The 24,581-nt window shown below is 32.7% G+C and overlaps 1 protein-coding gene across 6 annotated transcripts; it reads left to right on the top strand.

Moving 5' to 3' along the window:
- The first annotated feature begins 1,452 nt into the window (after positions 1 to 1,452).
- LOC108553503 (bromodomain-containing protein 2) lies at positions 1,453 to 19,684 on the top strand. 6 transcript variants are annotated; one of them, XM_017908420.1, is made up of 24 exons: positions 1,453 to 1,849; positions 3,515 to 3,802; positions 4,172 to 4,220; positions 4,815 to 4,856; positions 5,870 to 6,118; positions 6,237 to 6,431; positions 6,536 to 7,141; positions 7,532 to 7,606; positions 7,891 to 7,986; positions 8,078 to 8,179; positions 8,271 to 8,416; positions 8,499 to 8,649; positions 8,723 to 9,290; positions 9,385 to 9,543; positions 10,026 to 10,145; positions 10,261 to 10,410; positions 15,983 to 16,071; positions 16,439 to 16,556; positions 16,872 to 17,243; positions 17,388 to 17,945; positions 18,309 to 18,451; positions 18,564 to 18,713; positions 18,901 to 19,206; positions 19,525 to 19,684. In XM_017908420.1, the coding sequence occupies exons 2-24, from the start codon at positions 3,792 to 3,794 to the stop codon at positions 19,588 to 19,590; spliced, it is 4,521 nt and encodes a 1,506-aa protein (XP_017763909.1). In that variant the 5' UTR covers positions 1,453 to 1,849; positions 3,515 to 3,791; the 3' UTR covers positions 19,591 to 19,684. The 6 variants fall into 6 exon arrangements, with proteins under 6 accessions (XP_017763909.1, XP_017763910.1, XP_017763915.1 ...); XM_017908421.1 differs by having other exon boundaries at positions 18,327 to 18,451; XM_017908426.1 differs by lacking the exon at positions 7,532 to 7,606.
- Positions 19,685 to 24,581: the final 4,897 nt, after the last annotated feature.

Genomic DNA, 24,581 nt, shown 5'->3' on the forward strand with positions numbered 1-24,581 from the left:
ATTACGTCATCAAAGCCAAAATGGTCGTTAATCTTAAGTATTTGGAACACTCCTTTATATTAATATACTTTGCTTTTTGGAGATTATACTACGTTATTTTCTTAATAATGGAAATTGTTACTTCTGTGGTTCAATGTCTTTGTTCGAAGTGATATGTGTTAATAATGTAAACTTGTAAAAAGTGACAATATACGTTCAAGAGACGCCATTTTGTGTTTAGTGCCATTGTCGTTTGTGTCAATGTATATAATAGCAAGTTCTTCTGGACTACAATTCAAATTGTCGTAATATTTTTTATAATATAGTGCTTCCTTAACTGTTCAAATAGTGATAATGTGATAAACTGTATAATTATCTGATTGACTAGCGTAGTCATTGTCACGAATTTACAGACATGCGTTAACATTTACTTTATGACATTGATAGAATTTTAGATGTGTAGTGGATTATTTGTTTACATGTGTTATTTGCTGTATTTGCAAAATTTAGTTTTCTCTTTAAGTTAAGATTATATTTCGTTAGAAATATTATGATAAAGCAAAGGTCAATTGTTCATGTTTCGCCATTTTGGATGTGTAACGGAACTTTGTATGGTGATGAAGACGTACACGTCATGACAAAATATCATTTCAGTTCTATTCAAAATTCACCACGTGCTATTTAAATTTTTAATTATTACATTGTTTATGATATTATTTTCATTAATTAAGAAATGGCGTTAAAAACAGAACATAGTTATAGATTTTACTCATATCCCAAAATGCATTGCAGTAGTTGTAGAATCATGGAATTGAACCACGACTTGCGCGGTGGTTAATAAATTTTAACGTTATATTTCAAATAAGAAAGTTACTAACTGTTTATAAGAGATTAAAATTTATTTTATTTACTAGTATTGTTACTTATTAATCTTTATATTTACGGATCGTTATTTCAGTGATATAAAAATGCATTATGGGTGGACATGGAACGATGGAAATTAACCATTAATTTTTGGATTGATTAATAAAGTGTAATATTAATTTAATAGTAAATTTAATTATTTAACTGTTATATACCCTGTAAATCCTAATCCCTGCTACTTTAATATCAAATGTTCTAACAAAATAGCTAAATATAAGATACATATATTTTAGAATTTATCTTGAATTCTTAGTTATTTTGAGATCAATCTATAATAATATCGAGCGATTTCATGAAGATTGATAACTATAAAGTTAAAATTTGTAATTATAGCTGAATAAGTTTTTAATGTATTTAATAAAAATACACATTTTTAATATAATATCCAGAGTAAAAAATGTTTAAATGTTTATTAAGTATCTTTTGAAATTGGCGCGTCGTTGTTCGAGTTAGTTCGGTAAAATTCGGAATGATAGAGTTGCGAGAGGAATGGATAGACAGGTCGTGTTCGAGGAACAGCGGAACAGGACCATTCGGTACGTCGCGGAAGAATGCGTAGCCATTGTTGGTGCTGCGATCGTTAGTTTCTAGATCCGAGATCGTCATGGGCACGGAAAGCCATCCGATTGTACGAGACTCCAGGAAAATGTCGGTGGAGCTCAGTACGGGGCACTGATACGATATTAGTGCGAGAGATCGACGTCCGCATTCGTAAGTGTGGAACTAGTTGGTCGGGCCGCGTCCGCGTTTGTCGCGTATGCGAACCGAGCGCTCGCGCTCGCACGAGTGAGAGTGAGTGAGTGATACGGTGGGGCACACTCGGCGGCGGCCATAACACCGACCAACCAAACTAGCGAGCAGGGAGAAAGCGTAGTGCGAGTGTCCAAGACGTAGTGGTAGTGTTTTTCGATAGAATTCCTGTGAAAAGTGGACTTCCATTGATCAGGTAAGTGATTACAAGTAATCTTGAAGTTTCTGGGTCCGTTGATGATAAGTATAGCGCGTGGTGTGTGCCGTGGTGGTGCGTAAGTGGCGGCTGTAGCGGCGGGCCCTTGAGAGCTTTCTTTCTCGAGCGGCCATACCGCCATGTTGAAACCTACGCCAAATCGAGTGACCGAAAAGGCGGCTCGGATATTCCGCGCGCGCCAGAATTGTCCGATGTGAGAAACGTTGCGATTTCTGCGTCAGTCGAGCGCTCGGCTAGATTCTCACACGGCGGCTTGTTCGTGTTTGTTGTGCGTCGGCTGGGTGCATCGGCTGGGCGCGGGTCTGCTACCCTTCCCCTCGCCATCCTCTCCTACTTGTCCTCCTCCTCTTTCCACTCCCGCATCTACCGCGTTTATTTCTCTCCCGACGTCTCTCGTGGATCTCACCTTTCTCCTTTCTTACTTTAACGACTTTTAACCACCAAGCACCTGTTCGACCCGCGAACTCTCTTATCTTTGCCCTTGATACTCGGAACCTCTACGAATAGAACGTCTTCGCGGCATGGATTGTTCTGGCAATGCTCCTCTTCACCACGGTAGAAGCTCTTGCTTCCCATGGTCGAAATCTTATGGTCGTTCGCGAAATCGTTTTTTTCCTATACATTGTCAATTTTGTATTTTAATAGTCAGCTCACTTTCTATACCAGTGTACCAGTTATTTGTGCTACTTTTATCAAACTTTCCATTTTGGCTTACACTGGTTTCGAACAACAGGGTATGCACGTTGATTCTTGTATACATTTGCAGATATCACTCTATGTCAAAAGTGTTACACTTTGGACATGTTATTCCTGATTGATCCTTTCTGTTTCTTAAAGTATTTGCATTCATATATGTTATTTACATACATCTTCTTGATATTTCATAACTTCGTTGTACGAAACTCTTTGTTCTTTAGTCATTTAACTTTATCCTTTAAAATTTTTATAAAGGAATAGAATGTTGAAAGGTTGTAAATTATCAAATTATGTATCTTTTATCATACATGTATTTTTAACAAAGTATCTAAGAGTAGATTTACAATGAGATTTAACTACATTTATTTTCTTTTTATATCACATTTATATATTAGGTTCTTGTATGTTTACATCAAAATAATACTAGTAATATAGTGCTGTATAAAAGGTTAAAAAGTTTATAGTTTGTCTACATATATCTTTTTATGAGTATTCTGAGTATTTTGTGAGTAAATCTTATTCTTTGTTTTGTATACAAAGAACATTTTTCATGAGTATCTGGATATTAATAAGAATTATTTAATTTGATACATGCATTCTATCTCATTGTTGTTAAACAAATAATAGTTTTCACTTACAAAGTTTTCATAATCAATGTCATAGACAAGGAAGGTTTACAAGAGCAATTTGAACGTATTTCAACTAGTAGCAATTACATATTGTTAATTTACATATAGTAAAATGGAGAAAATTATACGTTAAGCATGTATCTTTTACATTCAGTTTTGCATGATATATTAAATAATTTATACTGATATATACATATATATGCGTATATATATGTGTATATATATATAACTTAAAGATAAATCAATGTTTAACTTGCTCTAAAGTGATAAAACAATTTGGGGTTGTTACAATACGGGGTCCTGTTGTTATGTTATCCAGATGTTGCTAATGTCGCGAGTCTTGGCTGGAGGTACGGAGTCTCACAGCAGTGTACAGGGCTGACATTCAAAGTACTACCAATTGGTAGGCTTGAGTAGTGTTATGCCTCCACGGCACCAATCTCCCTGGTTGCAGCGCAATCATCTTGGCAAGCAATTAGTGAGCTACCATGCTCAATTCAGAATATATCCTTGCCATCTCAATTGTTGATGAAGCCTCATAGCGTCAAGCATCAACGTAAGGCAGTTACCTGCTGCATAGCATTTATGTACCATATATGTCGGAAAGGTAGGTGAAGCTCATTACCGTGGACTTGATGAGCCTTATATTATAAAATACATCTAGTTATTTCATGAAATGTGAAGTTTGATTGTATCAGTTGGAGTTTGACATCTCTCTCGTATAATGAATCCTGCAATTTCGAGAGAAGGCACTAGAAATGGTTACTGATCTATGAAAAACATTGAAAAATGGTATTTTGTGACTTTATGTTACAATGATAAAGTAAAATAGGTTATACACAAGTGAGTTTTAAAGATTAAAATATTGTAAGCCCACAATGCGATCTAAAATTTGATGATGATTGATACTTAATCCTATTTTTTTTTAGTGTCTGTTTATGAAATTTATTTACACACTTGTTTTTTTTTGTTGCAGAAACGAAGCCAAGATGCAGCAGGTGGACACTATCTCTCAAAATAATTCGGTAAGTTATAAATTAATTTTACATTATGTTAATTTAAAATACAGCTTGCTTATTAATCTACTAATGCTACACATAAAAGCTGTATTCAGTTACATATATTTCCTTTGAGTGACCCTAGTGTAGTCAACACAATGTGCTAAATAGCATATCGAGACACATTATATTGTTCCTCATTTTAAGCTTTTTATCTGTGAAAAAAGCTGAAAAAGATTTTTTTCTTATAATAAATATCAAATATAAATTGCATTGCTTTTATCCTCTCTTTTTCAATATTATATTATTGTAGAAGTTTAATTAATATTTATATGAAGTCTTTTTTATATCTTACTTTAGAGTTACTAAATAGGGATACAATTTATATTGAAATTTAAACTCAATATGCTTTTTAAATTAGATATTTAGTTTTGTAACTAGTAATCATTTTCCTGATGCTGTAATTTATGTCTGCTATCTATTTCTAAACTATTTACATTATCCACAACAAACCCAGTACTATTGTGTATGTCCTTACTCCTGGTATTCTGTTGAGCATAATTTTTTCTTTATGTAACGAAATTGAGCGCTGTTTGATTGAATGGTATGTATGAATTACAGTTAGATGTGGAGGAGCGAGAAAGGCTGTGTAATATACCGAAGGTGAGATTCCTTGTTGACTGTTGTTTCAACTAGGATATATGTGATTAAAATATGAAATGGCAGCTCCATATATGTATTAAGAGCAATTCGTAATTTTGCTTCTAAATTCTTACAAGATTAAGACAAGCAAAGTAAGGAAGATTATAAAAAAAAAAGAAGAAAATATATCTATTAAATAAAGCAATAAACATTTTTATATATTACTTATGAAGCAATATACCTTTTGCTCAATATGTTTGTTTTATTTCTTGTGAAATGTTCAAAATATGAATTCATTAAGTGTGCAAGTCATTTCATACAAAATACAATTTGGGCAAATTTTTACATATTTTATATAGAATATTTTTATAGTAAAAAATTGTATTTCTTTTTTTTTTCTAATTTATGTTTATTTTCTTTGATTTTAATTGCATGATTGTATGAAATGACTTAGAGTTGCCATTATGTTTCAGTTGAAAATATTTTTGTAACATATATTTTTATTACATACTCAATTAGACTTCTATTAAAAGAAATTCTAAATTGCTTGCCTGTGGTTATGGAATTTAAATATTTAGCAGCCTAATTCGCTCGTTGCATGAATGGGTTTATCTAATTTTGTTTTTATGATGCATGAAACTTGTTATTATTCCCAAATTTGTGTACCATAATAAAATCCTATAAGTATTTAAGAGATTTCTTAAAGAAATAAGAATTTTTAAATATCCTGTAGTAGAGTTCTGGAAAAATATTTTGTTAAAGATCGTAACTTGTATTCTTGTTTATAAATATAAAAGTGTCAGTCAAATGTGTAATAGCATACTGAAGCATGAGCTGTAAAATAACGTTATTTATAATTTCAATTGTTAAATGTTGATTTTATATGAAAACGATAGTAGTTTAAATTAGTGCTTTGCAGAAGAATTTTATTTTTATTCATGGATTTAATGTTACATAACAGCAGTAGCTATAGAACTAACTAATGAAGCAATGTTACATCAATAAGAAATATATAAGTATAAATGGTAATGCAGACAAGTGCACCTGGTAAGACATCGACTACACCAGCAACTCCTGCAAAGGAGCCACCACCACGTGATGAACCACCGGTGGAACCTGTGAATGGTGTAGTTCAACCACCTGTTGTGCCTCCACCTAATCGCCCAGGGCGTGTTACCAATCAACTACAATTTCTTCAAAAAGGTGTACTCAAACCAGTATGGAAGCATCAGTTCGCATGGCCTTTCCAACAACCTGTAGATGCCAAAAAACTCAATCTGCCAGTATGTGCATATTATGTTCACATTCTAATATGTTCATATTATTGTGTAAATATTATTGGTGCAAATAAAATATAAAGATATTTTACAAGTCGATTTTATACTTCTGTAAACTTAATAGGACTATCACAAAATTATAAAACAACCAATGGATCTGGGCACAATCAAAAAACGATTAGAAAATACATATTATTGGAGTGGGAAAGAATGTATTCAAGATTTCAATACAATGTTTACCAATTGTTATGTTTACAACAAACCTGGAGAAGATGTCGTGGTTATGGCACAAGCTCTCGAAAAATTGTTTCTTACAAAGGTAGTTCTTTTCTTCGAATATTCTAATTGTGATTAGCAGTGTTTACTTATATGTATATATTTTATATATATGATAATATATATAATAAACGTTACAAAAATTAGGTTGCACAAATGCCAAAAGAAGAGGTAGAACTCGAACCTCCTGTTCCAAAGGGACCCAAAGGCAAAAAAGCTGGCAGAGTTGGAGCACCAGTAGGTGGTGTAGCAGGAGGTGCGGGAGGCACAGGTCGAGGTCGACCTTCCTCTGGTGCAGCTGCGGTTACTTCCAGTGTACCAAATAGCCTAACGCCTTCAGCTACATCAGCTGGGACAACGGGTGTAATCCCAATGCCTCCTCTTGGCACCCAAGCACCTGCATCTGTACCTGGGAGCACTAATACAACTACTATTGCTCCTCCATCAAGCATGGGAGTTACTCCCATGGCTACACATAATTCTCTGCCTCAACAAGTGGTCCCTCCAACTAGCGGTTATCATGCACAACCAGCAATGGATCCACAAGCAGCTTCTGCTGTACCTCCTCCTCCACAAGTTCCCACTGCACCCACGGTAATGCCTCCATCCCAACCAGCAAAACTTAAAAAGGGGGTGAAGAGAAAGGCTGATACTACAACTCCTACTGCAAATTCTTTTGAACCTTTATATAAACTGGATCCTAAAAATGCCAAAATACCTACAAGGCGAGAGTCTGGCAGACAAATAAAGAAGGTAAAGAATATATTCTATATGTTTAGTAAGCTATACATGCACCGAGTTTTCTTTAAAACGTTAAAACGTTTATGTGTGTGTTTTCGTACAATTTTCATATTGAACATGCAACCTATTCATTTAATCATTTGTACCTAAAAAAATTGTTTGATCAAAAAACTGACGCAGTATAAATCTTATCGATAAGAAACAGTATTTAAGTTTCTTTCAGTCATTTTATACAGCAGTAAAATTCTAACAAAAAAAGTTTATCATTTCGGTATACATCAATTTTTTATTATCATTTCAATAAATTGGAGTATCATGTATGTTCAAATATTTTTGTTCCTTGCATGTTGTAATCATATCCATTAATACATTAACAAAGAGTTCGTAACGTGGCTGTTTCAGCCAACGAGGCAAGCGGAAGACGGCTTAGTGCCATTCCAGGGCAACATGCCCCTGATAGGGGCAATGCCCCAACAGGTACATTTATTACTACTCCTTCATGCTCCTTCCTTTCATTTGTGCTGTCTTATCATTTCAAGCGAATTAAGTCTTCTGAAAAAGAAGAAAAAATATAGAAGCTTTCTGTTTATCTTTCTGTAGCTTTTTGTTTATTTATTTTGTTTATTCCTTAATTTAGGTTATAATATAAATTAAAAGTGCTTTCATAAATTTATACTTTTCTTTTTTTTTAAGTTCTAATATTTAAAAATCTTATTTCTTATTTTTTTATAATTATAGTTATTTGTGTACTACTTTTGCAGCCTCAACATACTACTGGGAAGTCGAAAGAAAAACTTTCGGAAGCTTTGAAGTCTTGTAATGAGATTTTAAAGGAATTGTTCTCAAAGAAACATTCGGTAATTTAAAATTAAATTAGTAATCTAATTTTGTGTTTAAATAAAAAAGTATGAGATAAATTCTTACAACTTGGGTTTTGATCATACATAGGGATATGCATGGCCCTTTTACAAACCAGTTGATGCAGAACTCTTAGGTCTTCACGATTATCACGACATTATCAAGAAACCAATGGATCTTGGTACTGTAAAGGTAATGTCCTTTTAATTTGTACAAATCTGATTTTGTATTGTATTGTTTTAAACGAATATTTTTAACCAAATACCACTACTTTTTTTTGCAGACAAAGATGGATAATCGTGAATATAAAACAGCACAAGAGTTTGCTAGTGATGTGCGACTCATATTTACTAATTGTTATAAATATAATCCTCCTGACCATGACGTTGTTGCAATGGCTAGGAAACTCCAAGATGTGTTTGAAATGAGGTCCGTTTTTACGAATAGTGGAAGCTAAAGTTTACTTGTTCTCCCTATCTTACTTGACGATATAAAATTTTTACTGAATTAGGTATGCAAAAATTCCGGATGAACCAATGGGAAGTATGGTAGGCATAAAAGGTAGCAGTAGTAGTGCTAGTAGTTCCGGATCTGAAAGTTCTTCTGAGAGTGATGATTCGGATGAAGAACGTACTCAAAAATTGGTTGCTTTACAGCAAGAGGTATATTGTTACTTTTTATCATTTAATATAATTATTTTATACATTTAATATAAGAAATTAACCTTGTTTATAGCTGAAAGCTATGCAAGAACAAATGAGGAAATTAGTGGAAGAAAGTGGTAAGAAGAAGAGTAAAAAGAAGAAACCGGATAAGTCAAAATCAAGGCCAATGAGCAATAAGAGTAGTAGCCTTGTTGCCAGTCATACTGGTGCCATGAAAGAACTAATGAAACCAAGTGGTGGAATCCCAAGTGTCTCTGATAGTGTTGGTGCTAGTATAGCCAGTGTTGCAATGGGAGCAGGTGATTTGAAAATGCCTGGTGGTATGGGTGGTGATCTCCATCATCCTGCAATAGCGGTAGGACCTAATAAAACTCATGGAACAGGAAGCATGAGTCATCATCTGCCAACGGCGGCAAATGCTAAGCCAAAGAGAACAGGAAGAGGGCCTGGAAAAGCTGCAACAGCAAATACTGCAAATAAAAGGCCAAAAGCAAATAGTAAATCAACTGGAACTAAAAAGAAAAATGCCAGTAGTCAACCACCACCGATTACATTTGACTCAGAAGATGAAGATAATGCTAAACCAATGTCTTATGATGAGAAGAGGCAACTTAGTTTGGATATCAATAAATTACCTGGTAAATGATACCAACTGACAGTATAAAATATGAATGTTTATTTTATGTATAAGAAATTTCCACTGAGAGTACATTGTTTATTTCTATATTACAGGAGATAAATTAGGACGTGTTGTGCATATAATACAGTCTCGTGAACCTTCATTGAGGGATTCCAATCCAGATGAAATCGAAATTGATTTTGAAACATTAAAACCATCCACATTGAGGGAATTAGAGAGCTATGTCGCTTCGTGTCTTAGAAAAAAGCCACGTAAGCTTTGCTTTAGGTTTTATTATAGTTTTATAATTAGATTCGCTATATGCTTTTTTATTTTTTATAATTATTTTAAAATAGATAAAACAATTTTGATATTAATTAAAATGTAAAAATATGTATTTGAATAAGTATTATATTTTAAACATATAGTAAAACTTTAATGAAATGTATGATATATATAAATGTTATTACCGAATTCTATTCACCGTAAATGTTACTATTACATATAATTTTTAAGAATATCACATTAATAATATATACCTTTGATAAAAATGTTTCTTATAATTTCCTATTTAAATATCATTAAATGACTGTGATAATTTATTTGAATGTGTTCGTCATTTTAATATTATATCTTTTCAAACAAATTTTTTTCGATAGATAACAAATCTTTATTTATACATATTTTTGAATAAATGATGAAGGTTTCTTTATACATATTTTTAACATATTCGACATTTTGATATCTTTTACAGATAAAAAAGTCAGTGGTAAATCTAAGGATGAGCAAATGGCAGAGAAAAAGCAGGAGCTAGAGAAAAGGTTACAAGATGTTACAGGGCAATTAGGCAATGTTAAGAAAACCACTAAAAAGGGTTGGTATTTAGATTTTAATAAAAAAATTGCATTTATATTTTTTGAAAATATAACTGGGCATATAATCTAAGGTGATTACAGACTTCTAAAATTATTTTTACATTTTTCTTACAGAGGACAGTAGTAAATCAGTCGATGTAGTTGGAACTGGAGGAGCTAGTGGGCCTTCGCGATTGTCAGCATCAAGCAGTAGTAGCAGTGATAGTGATTCCAGCAGTAGTTCACTTTCTTCGAGCTCCAGTGATTCAAGCGACAGTGAAGCAGGTTAGATATAAACCTCATGTAACTGTTGCTATTATTAGACCCTTACTTGGGAACAATAAACTACTTATAAATAAGTAGTTTTCATGAAAATATGAACTAATTTTTCTGTGAGATTTAAAATTATGGAGTTATTTGCGACTGTTTATTTGGGGAATAAACATTTTTACTCAAAATTTTTCATAACATTTATTATTTAGTAACTTATTCCATAGAGCACAGATTTCTATTCATATTTATGGTAAAAAATGTTACAAAGACAATATACTTGTAAATCTTAGCAATCACTCAATATTCAATATTTTACTTTCTTATCATGATATGATGGGATAGTTATAATTTATATTTTTAGTCCTATGTATAATAAATTTATATATTTATTAATTTCTTAAGTAAGAGTGTTTAAACCAGTTAGAAAAGGTTTATCATTTTAAATGAAATATAAAACTCATAGGCGCGAATCTCCTAGTTATTTCAAATAAAGTTATTCACCATCTCATGTGGGTACTTGCTACATATTGAAGAAGGGTATAATTCTTTTTTCCTTTTACTTTGATGTTATTACTATTGCATAGAAAGGAATGTTATTGCTATACATATGTTTATGCATGTTTTCTTTTGTGTATATTTTTTCAGTTGCTGTAAATTTATGTTTTGTATTTTATCTTTTATTTCAATACTAATGATATTTTTTTAAATATGTAATTATATCCTAAAAGAATTTGCGTGCAACATTTATACAAACATGTTGTAATCTGTAAAGCTTAAATTATAGAATAAAAGATACAATGTCAATAACTGTATATTATTAATTTTTAATGTATTAATCATAAATTTTCCAAAAAGGGAAAAGAATGTTCGAAGAAAATAGTAAAATTAGTACTTTTTTATAGGAGAAAATGAAAATAGCATTTAATACCCCATGATTTGGTGATAAATTACAATTAAAAAAAAAAGAAGAAAAGAAATGATGTGAACTCTGTGCCTAACTAATTTTGTATTGGCAACTAAACAATCGAATATATCGGTGCAACATTATTGATGCAATATATGCAATGGTGAATTTGCAAAGTAGATATAAAAAGATTTTTTAAATGGGAGTTTTGACTGCACAAATGCATCGCAAATATCTTCTTAAGCTGCTAAATCTTGCTTATTAATTGTATTTATTAGGACGGCGTTATTCGTGTAGCTTAAGTGCTGCGTTATATTAATGCAAGTACGAACGTCGTGTCAAGTTTCATCGCGAAAAATTAAGTAAACATATTGCCATTTAAAGTTAACGATAAAGACATAATCATGTATTTACTTACATTTGTGTATCATTTCTGAAATGAATATATCTATAAAAGTGTTTTTAGACGTCAAATTTGAAACTTGACACAGTTAAAGAATTTTTATTTAATTTACAAGACAATATGCAATGGTAAGAAAAAAGGTGAGCTAGTGGAGTGCAGACTGTGTTTAGAGGATACCATATGCCATGCCAGCTTGTTTCACAAATTATATTATTGATTCAAGATGATTACTTATATTTTCTCTTGCCCTGTCGGTGTTGACAATACATTCTGTTGCTCGAAAGTCAAGTATAGTTTGCTATTCAAGGTTACTGAATTTTTCACTGCAGTCTCGTATTCAATTATGTAAGGTTACACGAATTTTGTAAGACACCTGGAATGTTGGTCGAATAAGGTCGTTCAGTTAGTATATAAGAAAGTTACATCAAAATATATAGAAAATGTAATCAAGTATAGCAGGGACTGTAGTGTCAAATGTTGGTACCTTGGAACATACGTTGTAGCTTCTCCTGACAATTATATTGCCCTACGTAACCCAAGCAACATCATGCAATATATTAACTCTTGCAAATTTAATATTTATTTACATTAATTGATAAGCAGAGCATTACTTGTATCACTGTGTTTTTTAAATCATTAAGTTTGTTTCCTCGCATTGATTCATTCATGTCGTATCATTTCTCAGAAGATAGTACAATGATATTTAAGAAACGTCATTATTACATTAAGTGTAAATATGCACTTATTACCTGAGTGACGTGAGAACTGTGTTTAGGCTTCTGAACACTATATTTATTTCCACAGTTTAGACTGTGTGGACTTAATGGTCAATACTTAAGAGAAACAAATTAGGCAGTAATATTATGATACACACGGGAAACAAATGCAGACAATGTGTATTGGTGGCTGGATTTGCAAATCCACATTCTAAGGTTACTATAATCCACAGCTTTCGCGTCAAATAGTGATTTTAATTAGATACACTCTCGTGTTAATATCGTCTCCGCAAACAGTTACATACTTTTACCTGGTGTTACCTCATATAACTGTTTCCATTTCTTAATTAGGTTTATTTTGATAAAGCCAAAGAAGTGGTGCTTCCTTTAAAAAGTCAATTACTAAGATTTATCACCTCATAAATACGCTTTGGTATAATAGTACACTGTATTATTTAGATAAAATGGTGAAATTAAACTAAAATCTTAATTCTTCCTTTAACTACATGGATTCAAGTAAAAAAATAGTTGCAAAACAAATGTAAAGTGTGCGGAGAAAGTGGTATGTGATACAATCAACAATTTCCATTTATTTTTTGTAAGATTAATGACTTTGAGCATACAAGGTTTATGTTAACATATCAGAGAACGGCAAGGGGAGTGTACAAACTAATGACACAGACAGAAGAAGGTAGATACATTGTTTGTAATAAGTAGAGGGAACTGAAGACAATGATAGAAGTAGTAGGTACGGGAGCAGGTTGAAGAAGTGGTCTACAATACAAACAAGGCACCCTAGCCTCCAAACACATTGTTTGCACTCCGCTAAGCTTTGCTAATCGTCGTTTCATTGTTCTATTTACCACTAGTTCTTCATTGGTAGCCATTGTCAGTTTTTCATTTCTAAAGTTACTTGAATTAAAGTTTAGTGCACTTTCGTTTTACTAAATCAATATCATTATGTCAGATGATAATTATTAATTATGCAGATTGGTGTGGTTTTACATACCTTGCTATATAAAACAATAATTATCCTTGTTAAAAGTGAATTTGATTTTCTTTCAATGATACATTTCTGAAATATGCATAATACGTACTACTGGTTCAAAATATTCATGTTGTAAAAGTATCTCGAATAATATTAATTTTAACCCGTCCTATTAAAACGTTTTTAGAAAACCTTTTATACAAGTTCGAACGAGGTTAATTTTAGTGATATTTTGTTTTTATATTTCTATGTATAAATGTCTGCTCCATGATAGCGTTTTTTGTTGAAATATCATGTAAATTTAGTTCTTATATATAGTAAAATATATACATGAGAAGTTATGGACGTAACTGATATAAGATTCTAAGGTGCTTTCAAAAGCACTTCATGCTTCAAGATGTTGCATAACATAAACATTAAAAAAAAATAAGTGATCAAATTCGCACTCAGTACAATTTAATGTTATCATTAATCGTACAGTCAGCAGCGTACTTACTGTTCCAGCAAAAGAATAAAATAGAGAAATTAGTTATTAATTTTATGAAAAGAATCTACAATTGGCCAGAAGAAAACTGTATTGATTTCTGAAAAAAGTATTAAAATAGATACAAAATGTTGATCAGGATGATCCTACTATTTATGTTTTTCAAAATATTGAAAGTAAATAAAAAAAATTTCAAACAATTAGTTAGACTATACGAGATCAAATTAATGGCGTGTGCTGAATTAGATAGAAACTATGCATCTACTACAATACAATCACCATTAGCTTGTAACACGAGATATAGGGCATTTTATAATAATATTCATATTGCCTTCCAAAATTTTTGTAGCATTTATTCCATGTGAAAGCACGCGTCGAAATTTTTTCGCATCTTTAGCTAGACTGGAACGTCATTCTTCCTTCATGGTCGTTATACGCAAAAGCAGATTTAACGAGCTTGATATTTTATTACGATTTGAGATGCCCTTTTATTTAAAGAATCACCGATTATTCCTGCTCTCAACAATCACACGTGCGTTCCATCTGTTTTGTGCGTATTACGAGTTGGATAGCAACAGTAACGAAAGCATACGCGTTTTGTACATAGTGAAAACTAATATATCATAAAATATTAATAATAGTTGTAAGTTAAGAGAGAAAAAGGCGAGACACACAGGAAACTTTTTTAAATGCATACACAAAGGTAGATGAATGAAGTGAAGAAAAAAGAAAAGAAAGGAAATACTGATTCTTCGAGATCGTTTAGAGTCGGGGTTGGCTCATTTGGTGGTCCAGTTAACTATATTATATAAATTAAGATATGCTGGAACTTCTACTCGATGTTTCTTCACTTTTCGTTGTTCCCTCTTACAAAGTTTTCTCTTGTATTTGTACATTTTGTGAATTGTAATTTACTATTGACCATTCCATTGACTAATATTATTTGTCTACGAGCATGAATCAGACTAAATATAGTGTTAGAATTGCTGCTTGTAACTGATATAATCGATATATCATAACGAACATCGAGCAGGAGTATCTTGCCACCGATCTCAATACTGTGCTAACTGCGACTTGAAATTACATTTGAAACTGCTTGTATGAGTGTGGCACTCTTGTATCATTCATATTTAAGTTGAGTCCATATTGTACTATTTACTTGACTTTTATTTGCATTAATTCTATTACATTACATTAATTATATTATATTACGATACACTGTATGAGAACTAAAAAAAAACACAAGGCAGTTTGATGGTTTTGTAGTCAGCATTTTGTAATCATTTTCGTCACTGTCGTAATTATTATTGTAACAATCATCATCATTATTATTATTATTATTATTATTATTATTATTATTATTATTATTATATTATATTATTATTAATATATGCAGGATGATCTACGAATATATCACTATAATACTGAGCTGATTCTAAGAGCTTAATAAAAAGAATGTTTTAAACAATAGTGTGTTAGTATTAAATGAAAAATGAATTTGAAAAATGTCGGTCTTTCATAAACTATACACAAAGACTGATTCAATAATTTTGGAACACATCTCATTTTAGGTATTTGATAATATTTGATATCTCAAAATTCACACAATAAGTAATTTTGATAGAAAACACAAGTTTTTAATTAAAAATTGTAAATATTGCAAATATATGCACACGCAATTATTCATAAATGAATTGAATACAACTAACTTTATGTAGAATGAGAAAAAAAAAATGAATTGTTCTGCGCATTAAAAATTTTTTAATATAAAAAAATCATTAAGATGAAAGTCCACAAAAAAATCATACAATTGAGATATTTAAATTAACATTGTTGTACACAGTGATACAATTATAATATAAGCATATGAATAAAATCTATTAGAAAATATATGCTTGAAGTTTTTTAATTTTGTTTTTAATGTACGCAAGATCTGTTCGACATCTCTTTCACTCTGCGAACAAGATATTCATGGCTGGTATCCTCTGCACACTGCATTTCACTATGTTTTCATCGATCTGTCTCTTGTAATGAGAAAACGGTTTACTGCACGTATTCACCATTAGATGCACGTTACATTAAATTGCAGGAAACTCTTCCAATCGCCCACCAAGAAAGAAAACAAAGAAGAGTACACCAAGTACAGGACCTCCTCCAACAACAACTACTGTTACTCCGGTAAGATGATATATTTGTAGGAACCAGCTGATAACAATGTTTGCATTAATCAGTTATTTTAATTTCCCTTATAACTTTTGTTATAACTGATGCACCAAATATTGTAACCGAAATATATATTGTCATTTCATAATTTATATCTCTACTGTTATGATAATTTAGTTTAAGTAATATATAAAGTGTCAACTTTATTTATATCAAGTCTATACCATACATGTTAAGATATCTAATATAGTTATTTCAATAGTATGTACATAATATGTAATATAAATTAGTCACTTCTATTTCTAAAAAATGCAAACCTCCTGGCGTATATAACAAAACGTTTTTTTATGCACGATATATTAAATAACAGTGCACTCTTTAGGCACCTACAATGAATCATACTGGAAGTCTTTTAATGAACAGTCAACCCCCAACAAATTCTACGGGACCAATAACAAAACCAGCTGTAACTCAATCTAGCAATGTTTCTTCAGAACAAGGTGTGTATGAGGTACTCAAATTATCTAAATGAATTAATTAATTTTCATAAAAGAAAATGTCAACATGTTCATGCGATCGTGTTTACAGATAGAACTGTATTTACGAATATTATACATTTCAATATGTTGATATTGCTAAACACTATTACGCAAAATAATGTATTACAACATTCTTTAAGTTATATATGATTGCGATGTATGGAAGTGTGTAATATTAAAAGCACGTTGCATGTTAATTCAATGAAAGAATGTTAAATTGTATCCCGCGTATTTATAATTGTATATTATTAATTACATATGTGACAATTTCATTAGGTGGCAATAGTCAACAATCTGTGGCAGTAGCAGCAGTTACAGCTGGTCAAGGAATGCCTGTAGCCAGTCACGCGTCTATGCCAGCACAACCACCGCGATCTACGGCTATGGCTACGGCTGCACCTGTAAAAAAACCTACACCACCACCACCGATTACATCTAATCCACCAACTCCGTCAGTGTCCGTACCAACTCCACCACCAAGTGTTACACCTACAAATACAAATTCTATAGTAGCTTCACCGGTTGTGCCTCAGCCACCACAGCCACCCACATCCGTTAGTTCCTTTCCAAATGCAAACACACCTATATCCACAGATGGGGCAACTTTAACTCAACAGTCAGATCTTTTGCAACCATATAATACTTTAGGTACATATCTCCTTGTACTACACATTGTTTATAAAATTGACTTGTTTTCTTATTGTCTTTTTATACAATATGTGGATAAATGTTATAAATATTGTAGTAAACTTAAACGAATATATTCCGATACAAAAATCTCTTTTTGTACAGCTCCTGTGCCTACTACGCAAACATCGTTGGAACAAACGATGTCGTTAAAAAAAAAACCGCACATACCAATGATTCAAACACCACACACGACAACTAATAACACCAATTTAAATTTACTGCCTGATGTAAAAGCACCAGTGAATATGATGCCTACAAGTATGGCATCTAGTCTAAGTTTGGGAAATATAACCATGGCCAATCTCAATATGAATTTACAACAAGGGTTGGCCACGCATATGTCTATGCACAACCAGTTGGAGAATATGATAAACACAACTTCACCATTGACCAGTATACAAAATTCCCATAATGCTACAATGTCACAACAGCATTCCAATGGATTTTCTAATATTAAGCGCGAGAATTCTCCGCCTAATATGTTGAATAATAATGGTATACCTGGTCTCAATATGGGAATGAACATGGGTGGAATGGGATCAATTTTTGATCCTATATCTATGGTCTCTATGCCAATGCAAATATCTCAAATGCCAATTAAGAAAGAAGAGAAATCAGTATCAATCTCTCAACCGCAAATGCCTCAGAAGCCTATGGATGGTATGTTTCATATTGATTTAGATTTAAAGCATGATTTTTTAACTATTATGTTATGCTACAGCGAATTTAAATTTATAAATTTAAGTTCTTATATCTAATCTGGTCTTTATCATTTCCCATTTGCTTCTAATTATTTGCAATTATTGCAATTATTTTTACTCTTCTGTGATTGAAATAATACTTTTTCATTCTTCTCGCACAGCATGGCGGCACATTATGCATTTTGTAGTATTGCAGAGCAAATGTATCAGCTTTGTTAAAAAATTGCTTAACCCTTGCTTCATTTCTCCACCGTTTACTCTTCATATTCTAGATTGCTATATTAACTGCTTACTAATCAATTATATAATGCCGTTGCTCTAGCCGGAGCTCTTTTTGCAGAGATGAGTAGTGGGATGCCACCAATGGGGAATCATTCAAGTTCGCAACTCATGCCTGAGAAGAAGATGACACCACCCGACTCGAAAAATCCTGTGTCGAATTTTGCATCAGCTTTCAAAAATAAGGTAGAGGAATCAACGCGATATCTTAAAAGAATCAAATCTCTATTGTATTAAATATTCATTTTTGCTATGTTATAAGTATTTAACATTTCGCTTGTTTGTTAAACTTATACAGACTGTAGAACAGAATGTGAAAAATGCTTCATCGTGGTCATCTTTAGCGCAAGCATCGAGTCCCCAATCCGCGGCAGGAAGTAGCATGAAAAGTGCTGCACAGGATTCATTCCAAGCATTCAAAAAGCAAGCAAAAGAAAAACAAGATAGGGTTAGTACGAATAATACTATATAAAATAATATAATAATTTTATTTATATGTATATTTGAGCGTTTAACGTAATGCATAGACGATTTCTTTACACGTCACGTTTCATTGGGTTGAAATGTACCGATCTTTTATACCTGCATGATGTTTGCATGATATTTATAACAATGAATGTTAATCTTTTGTATAGCAAAGAGCTCTCTTGGAACAACAAGAAATGCGTAGACAACAGAAAGAGCAGGCAGAACGGGAACGTTTGAGGCAAGAAAACGAGAGAAGAAGAGAACGGGAAGAAGAAGATGCTTTAGACAAAGTTAGAAAAACTGTCGGTGATCAACAAGGGAACGTCATGACTGCTACGTCAAGGGCGGAAGAGGTCAAAGCCATTGTCGACACCGATAGTAGTAGTCCAAGTCATTCATCCAGTCAAGACAAGGCTGCAGCCGAAAGAGAACGTCAGAGGCTACGGGAACAAGAACGACGACGACGCGAAGCGGTAAGTCCACCATAATTTCTTTTTTGCGTGAGCGTTTCATGTCTCGTCAAGGATACCATGTATGCCGTATCGTAACTACATGACAAAGTTTAAGTAAAGAACGCCAGTACATAAAAACAATATCATTAAAATATATTATAACTATATTATATATCTATATTATAAATATAGAAAAAATATTACAACTATAATTTTTTCTGAAACATGACAGAGAGTCTTGGTCACTTTATAGAAAAATTGCACCGCGAATAGATTTTTGTATCGTCTACAGTTTTTGGTAGGCGAATTTGCCAAGAATGGGTATATTTATTATTTCAGATGGCTGGGCAAATTGACATGAACATGCAAAGTGATTTGATGGCTGCGTTTGAGGAATCGTTATAATGTTATTTGCTGCTCATTGTAAATCCACTAAAACCGGGCAGGACTTGGATGAATGTTTGGCGCTGGACGATACTGCAGAAACGTATTAATATATACGTCAGTCAATAACAAATAATAATAAATAATAATAATGAAATAACAATAAACCGAGTAAGAAGTCGGTGTAATAATAAAGAAAAATATAACGGTGGTGCGAGTTGGGACATTCCAACGGAAAACCCTAATATGGTCCGAGTGGATCGGACTTCAAAGAGACAGTTTATCAAATGATGAAAACTAATTGTGTGTAATCGACGGACACCTAAGTGTGACCTAATGTAATTAGATAAATACTTACACGACACTTTGAAAATGCTACACTGACTATTGTGTTACATTTTTCCGGTTTTCATAAGTTTGTACTTTATGTAAATTTGGAAACAAAACAAAAAAATATTACACAGAAGATAAGTGAGTGAAAGAAAGCGTGCGTGAAAATAGAAAGAGTGGGTATCATGTGCGGTTAACGAATGGACGAGAATGAAAAAGAGCAAGTAAAAGTTGTGTACATTTAGTTAAGTTTTATATTTTTCCACATTCAGTCATTAATCGTTGGTAGGATTACATAGACAGTGTTTCTGCCAATAATGCATATAATTATTAGCAATTATTAATAATTTCATTGCAGATTTCTTTCTCGATTATGAATATATACTATTTGTAATCACGAAATAGGTAGGCTTGTTAAGTCAATAATATAGAAAAATATACCTAATGCGAAAACATACACATTGGTGAATTTAATCGTATTGATCGTTACGATAGCCCACATGACTGTCAGTTAAAACTATTTCGATTTCAATTGACTGGGAAGTCAGAGAGGGTCAATCGGTTAATTTAAAAGCAAGAAAAATGAAATATTTGTAAACTCACCTTAGAACAAAGTCGTCAATTATTACGAATAACGGTAAGGTGATTATAGAACGATGTAGTTTCGATCCTACCAACCATTAGATCAGATCCCACGTATGTACCTAATCCTTGGTATACTCTAGGATCACTAAAACAGAAAGTATGACACGGTATCGGCTCGTAAATGGGACATTATCTAGGAAAGAATTATGTTTATTTCATAAACTGAACTATTGAAAGAGTTCATCAAGAAAACGTTAAACCTCTCGTTAAACTAAACGAAACGTTAAAACACAGCTTCAATGAATCGCGATAAACGTGCAACACGCGATTCAAATTTGACAAGAAACAAATCGCTTTCACATGTGTTGTACGCGATCGTGTAACGCGCATTCTGAGCAAAAACAAAAATGAATTTAATCGGCAAAAAAAAAAGTACAAAAAACGATATGTAATTGAAAAAAAACAATTAAAGTTTGGATTTATTACGTGCTACTATTATTCTACTACTATTACAATGGGATTCATTTTTAAAGAAATATTTGAATTTGTAGAAGTTATAACAATAATGGCAATTATTTCATTAAATGGAATTTTATTTTTTTAAGAGCCTCTTCAAACCTGCAATGTCTTTCTCTTTATCGTAGCGTAACAAATGAGTTTTGTTTGGGATTAAAGGAACGCTACGCTGGCACAAGTCATTTATGGCAATTAACAAAATTTACTTGATTTTATTTTTGCGTTAATTCGAAAGAATTTACCGTTCACAAATACATGTTCCTTTTTACGTGATACTAGAACAAATACTTTGCAGCTGTAAACAATGCAGAGGTTTTAAATCATATTCAGAGAACGTATACGCAATTTGGTACACACTAGATCTTCATAAGATCATCAGAATGAGTTCGTTTCGTTGTAAAGTAACCCGTTGTTCCCGCTTTGCCAACGCGACAAAGCATACACGATATTAATGGTAGATCACCAACACGTAGCGTTTAATATTATTTATTCTGCGTTTCTCTCAACACGATCTATCATGGTATCGTGCGACTCCGCTTTCAAGAAACCTCAGAATGTTTGGCGTTTCCATTGTAATAAGAGGTCGTATGGAAAAATTCTGTTGTTACGCGATGTAAATTTTAAGGAATTCATTTTTCCGGAACGTCACGACTGGTGGAAGAAACGAAAACTAAGAAAGAAACTATTTTTAATCGCCAAGGATTCCGTCGAAAGATTTACCTACGTTCAAATTGTTAAAATGACCCTCGCTGAAGGATGTGACCGTATTTAACGACATCAGAGTGTATACAGATATTACACACGCGCTTAAACCTGATTCCGTCGCATTAAATTTGTTCAGTATAGTCGGCCCGAGTTTCTTCAGCGCCTCATCCGATCATGGTACCGGAAGCGACGCGGAAGAAACCGGCGCCATGATAACGAACAGGAAAGCGTAGGTGGCGTGTATCAATGCTGAAGATCACGAAGTTAGTATCCACATTTGTAGAGTAACGTTAATTGGATGTGTGCGTGTGTATGATTTCTTTAGTTAACTATAAATTACAATCAGGCAAGAGAAATGTAAATTCTAAGTGCAAATGTATCATCGACTGCAACGTAATGATCGAGGCAAATAATGTCGTGAATAATCGTTCGAAGTGTCTCTCGGGTATAACGATAGAGTTGTCGTGCGTTGTTGAAGTACCATTTCCGATCGATCGAAGTACTGCGCAGGGAAACAGGATCGCAAGCAAAGGATTCGTAAACGACAAACTGGCTGGTGTAACAAAATGGAAAGCAAGAATTCACGAGCATTTGGCGCCGGTATTCGTAATCCTGTTTTCATTGTTAAGTGCATCGGAGATGAACGAAAATACGTCGATAACGATACGATAAGCATCCGTCTGTGGAATGCTCCTTATTCTCATGTGTTGTGTGCGCTTTCATATCAGTACGATCCACGCATTCGTCGATCGTCAATACTAATTCTAGCAATACAGTAGACTATCTTACATTTTTTTATTTAATACGCCGGAACCGTTTCCGGGGTTTGCTAATCAAAATTCAAGATTTGCGATGAAATCTTGGCTCTCGACCTTTAGCAATCTATTCACTGCGATACTAATATCCGCGTCTTAGCATGTACAATGATTTAGTCATCCGTATGTTAATTGTTGTATGCACTTAATGCGGTAGAGCGATTTCTCGCGAGGGTGTCATTAAATGTGAAATGAGGGAAAGCGAGAAATGATCGATCGTGTTTTTTGTTCTTGTAAAAATCAGAGAATGTTCTCTTTCAGTATAAAGCGATGTTTCGAGGAGGTAATGGAATTGTCATAGGTATAAATTGGATCAAGTTTAAGTGTAGGCGTAATAAATGTTTTCGTTTGTTAATGTCGATCATGATCGACGTTTGAGCAAGATTTCCGAGAATGTGTATATTGGCATGTATAATTGCAAATTCAATATATTTGATATTCAAGTATGATAGGTGGTACGCTGTAATGCGATGTAATATATGACACAAAATGTTAGCAGATGTGAAGAAAAAGAGATAACATTGATATGTCACGCCATGTTAAAAGTAATCGATTTTCCTTATCCAGAATTATCATACGATTAAGCAAATGATACTTCCTGGAAAAGAAAATTGTTTGCACTTATTGAAATATTTTCATGTACCTTTCGTACGTGTTTATCTTCCAGCAAACGCTTTTAACGACATTCTGTGTACGTTATTTTTCTATTTCTATTTTGCAAAAGCAAATCTATCTTGGTTTTTGATTATCGTTGCTCGATTATTGTCTATATTGTACCATTAGACTGACCAATCGCAAGTGTCTTCGAATGTTTAAAAGAATTCCTCTGATTATGAAATTGCGTCGCGTAAAAGTAATGAGCTCAATAGTGACACGAATTCTAAAACAAAGAGAGAAAAAAAAAGATATTAAGAAGAAAGAATTAAGAAGCAGCGTGAGTTTGAAAAAAAAAGAGAAAGTGAGAAAGAGAGGGAGTGTAAGAGAGAAGATGGGCATAGGAATGAAAGTGAGAATGGAAGAGAGCAAGCAGAGTGCATGTGCTAGGTATTATAATTGTATAATACGTGGTTTGTAATTGTACATACGAGGAGAAATCATTGGCAGCAATTTAAACAGAATACAAATATCTATGTATAAAAAGTAATAAGTACTAATACACACCTCTATATATGTGATAAGGTTTGTAATATTTAAGGGAGGCCGATAGATTGTATAACCTACTAGATCTCAGTATAAGTTACTAGGTAAAGACGTAAATAATTCGTAAGTAACACCAAAATCACTCCGCTGTATCAAAAAATAATTTTTTATATAAGTTCCCACGGACGCACATCATCTCCAATTGCACACGAGTTTTAGTAGACTTATTACGACTAACGATAGCAAGACATTAAGCTGGTTGTACATAAATAATAATGATGAAATGAAGAATAAATGGCTAAAATAAAGAAATGCTTGATGTTGTTAAGTAAGAGAGAACGTTGTTTACTGGGCCAAGTTTGTTCGTACGCTTACCCCTAACTTCCACCCAACCATCTTTATTCAAAAGAACCCTTTATAATCTTTTCCTGTGTTCGTATCGTCCACGTTTATCAAAGAAAGCAAATAAAAAGATTTATTGAATCTTCGATATGGCTTTTTTTGTATCGATACATCTCACACGTAAAATACATTTAAACCGTTTGTTCGATGTTTGCTTGAAACATTGTTACACACACCATTCATAAACGATTTAAGATCAGCAATACCTCATGAATGATGTTTTTAATTAAATTCTGAATCTTTCATTTTATGGATTACAAACTTGGTAATGTAACATCAAGTATAAGTAAACTGTTGTTTACCTCAAATTATCTATTTACTTAACAATATCAGATGGATCTATATTGTCTGTTTTCTTATTAATCCCTAAAAAATAAGAAAAGAGACGTTTATTACATATTTGAATTAATGTTACGAGACAAATGTGAATACAAAGTTACTGCAGGTTATTAATTTTAGGGTATATACAAAATTACCTTTCTTAGTTTGTAATTTTGCATGTTATATATAAAAATATAA

This window comes from Eufriesea mexicana, unplaced genomic scaffold, assembly GCF_001483705.2.
Source record: "Eufriesea mexicana isolate 0111107269 unplaced genomic scaffold, ASM148370v2 scaffold10662, whole genome shotgun sequence".
Taxonomy (NCBI): domain Eukaryota; kingdom Metazoa; phylum Arthropoda; class Insecta; order Hymenoptera; family Apidae; genus Eufriesea; species Eufriesea mexicana.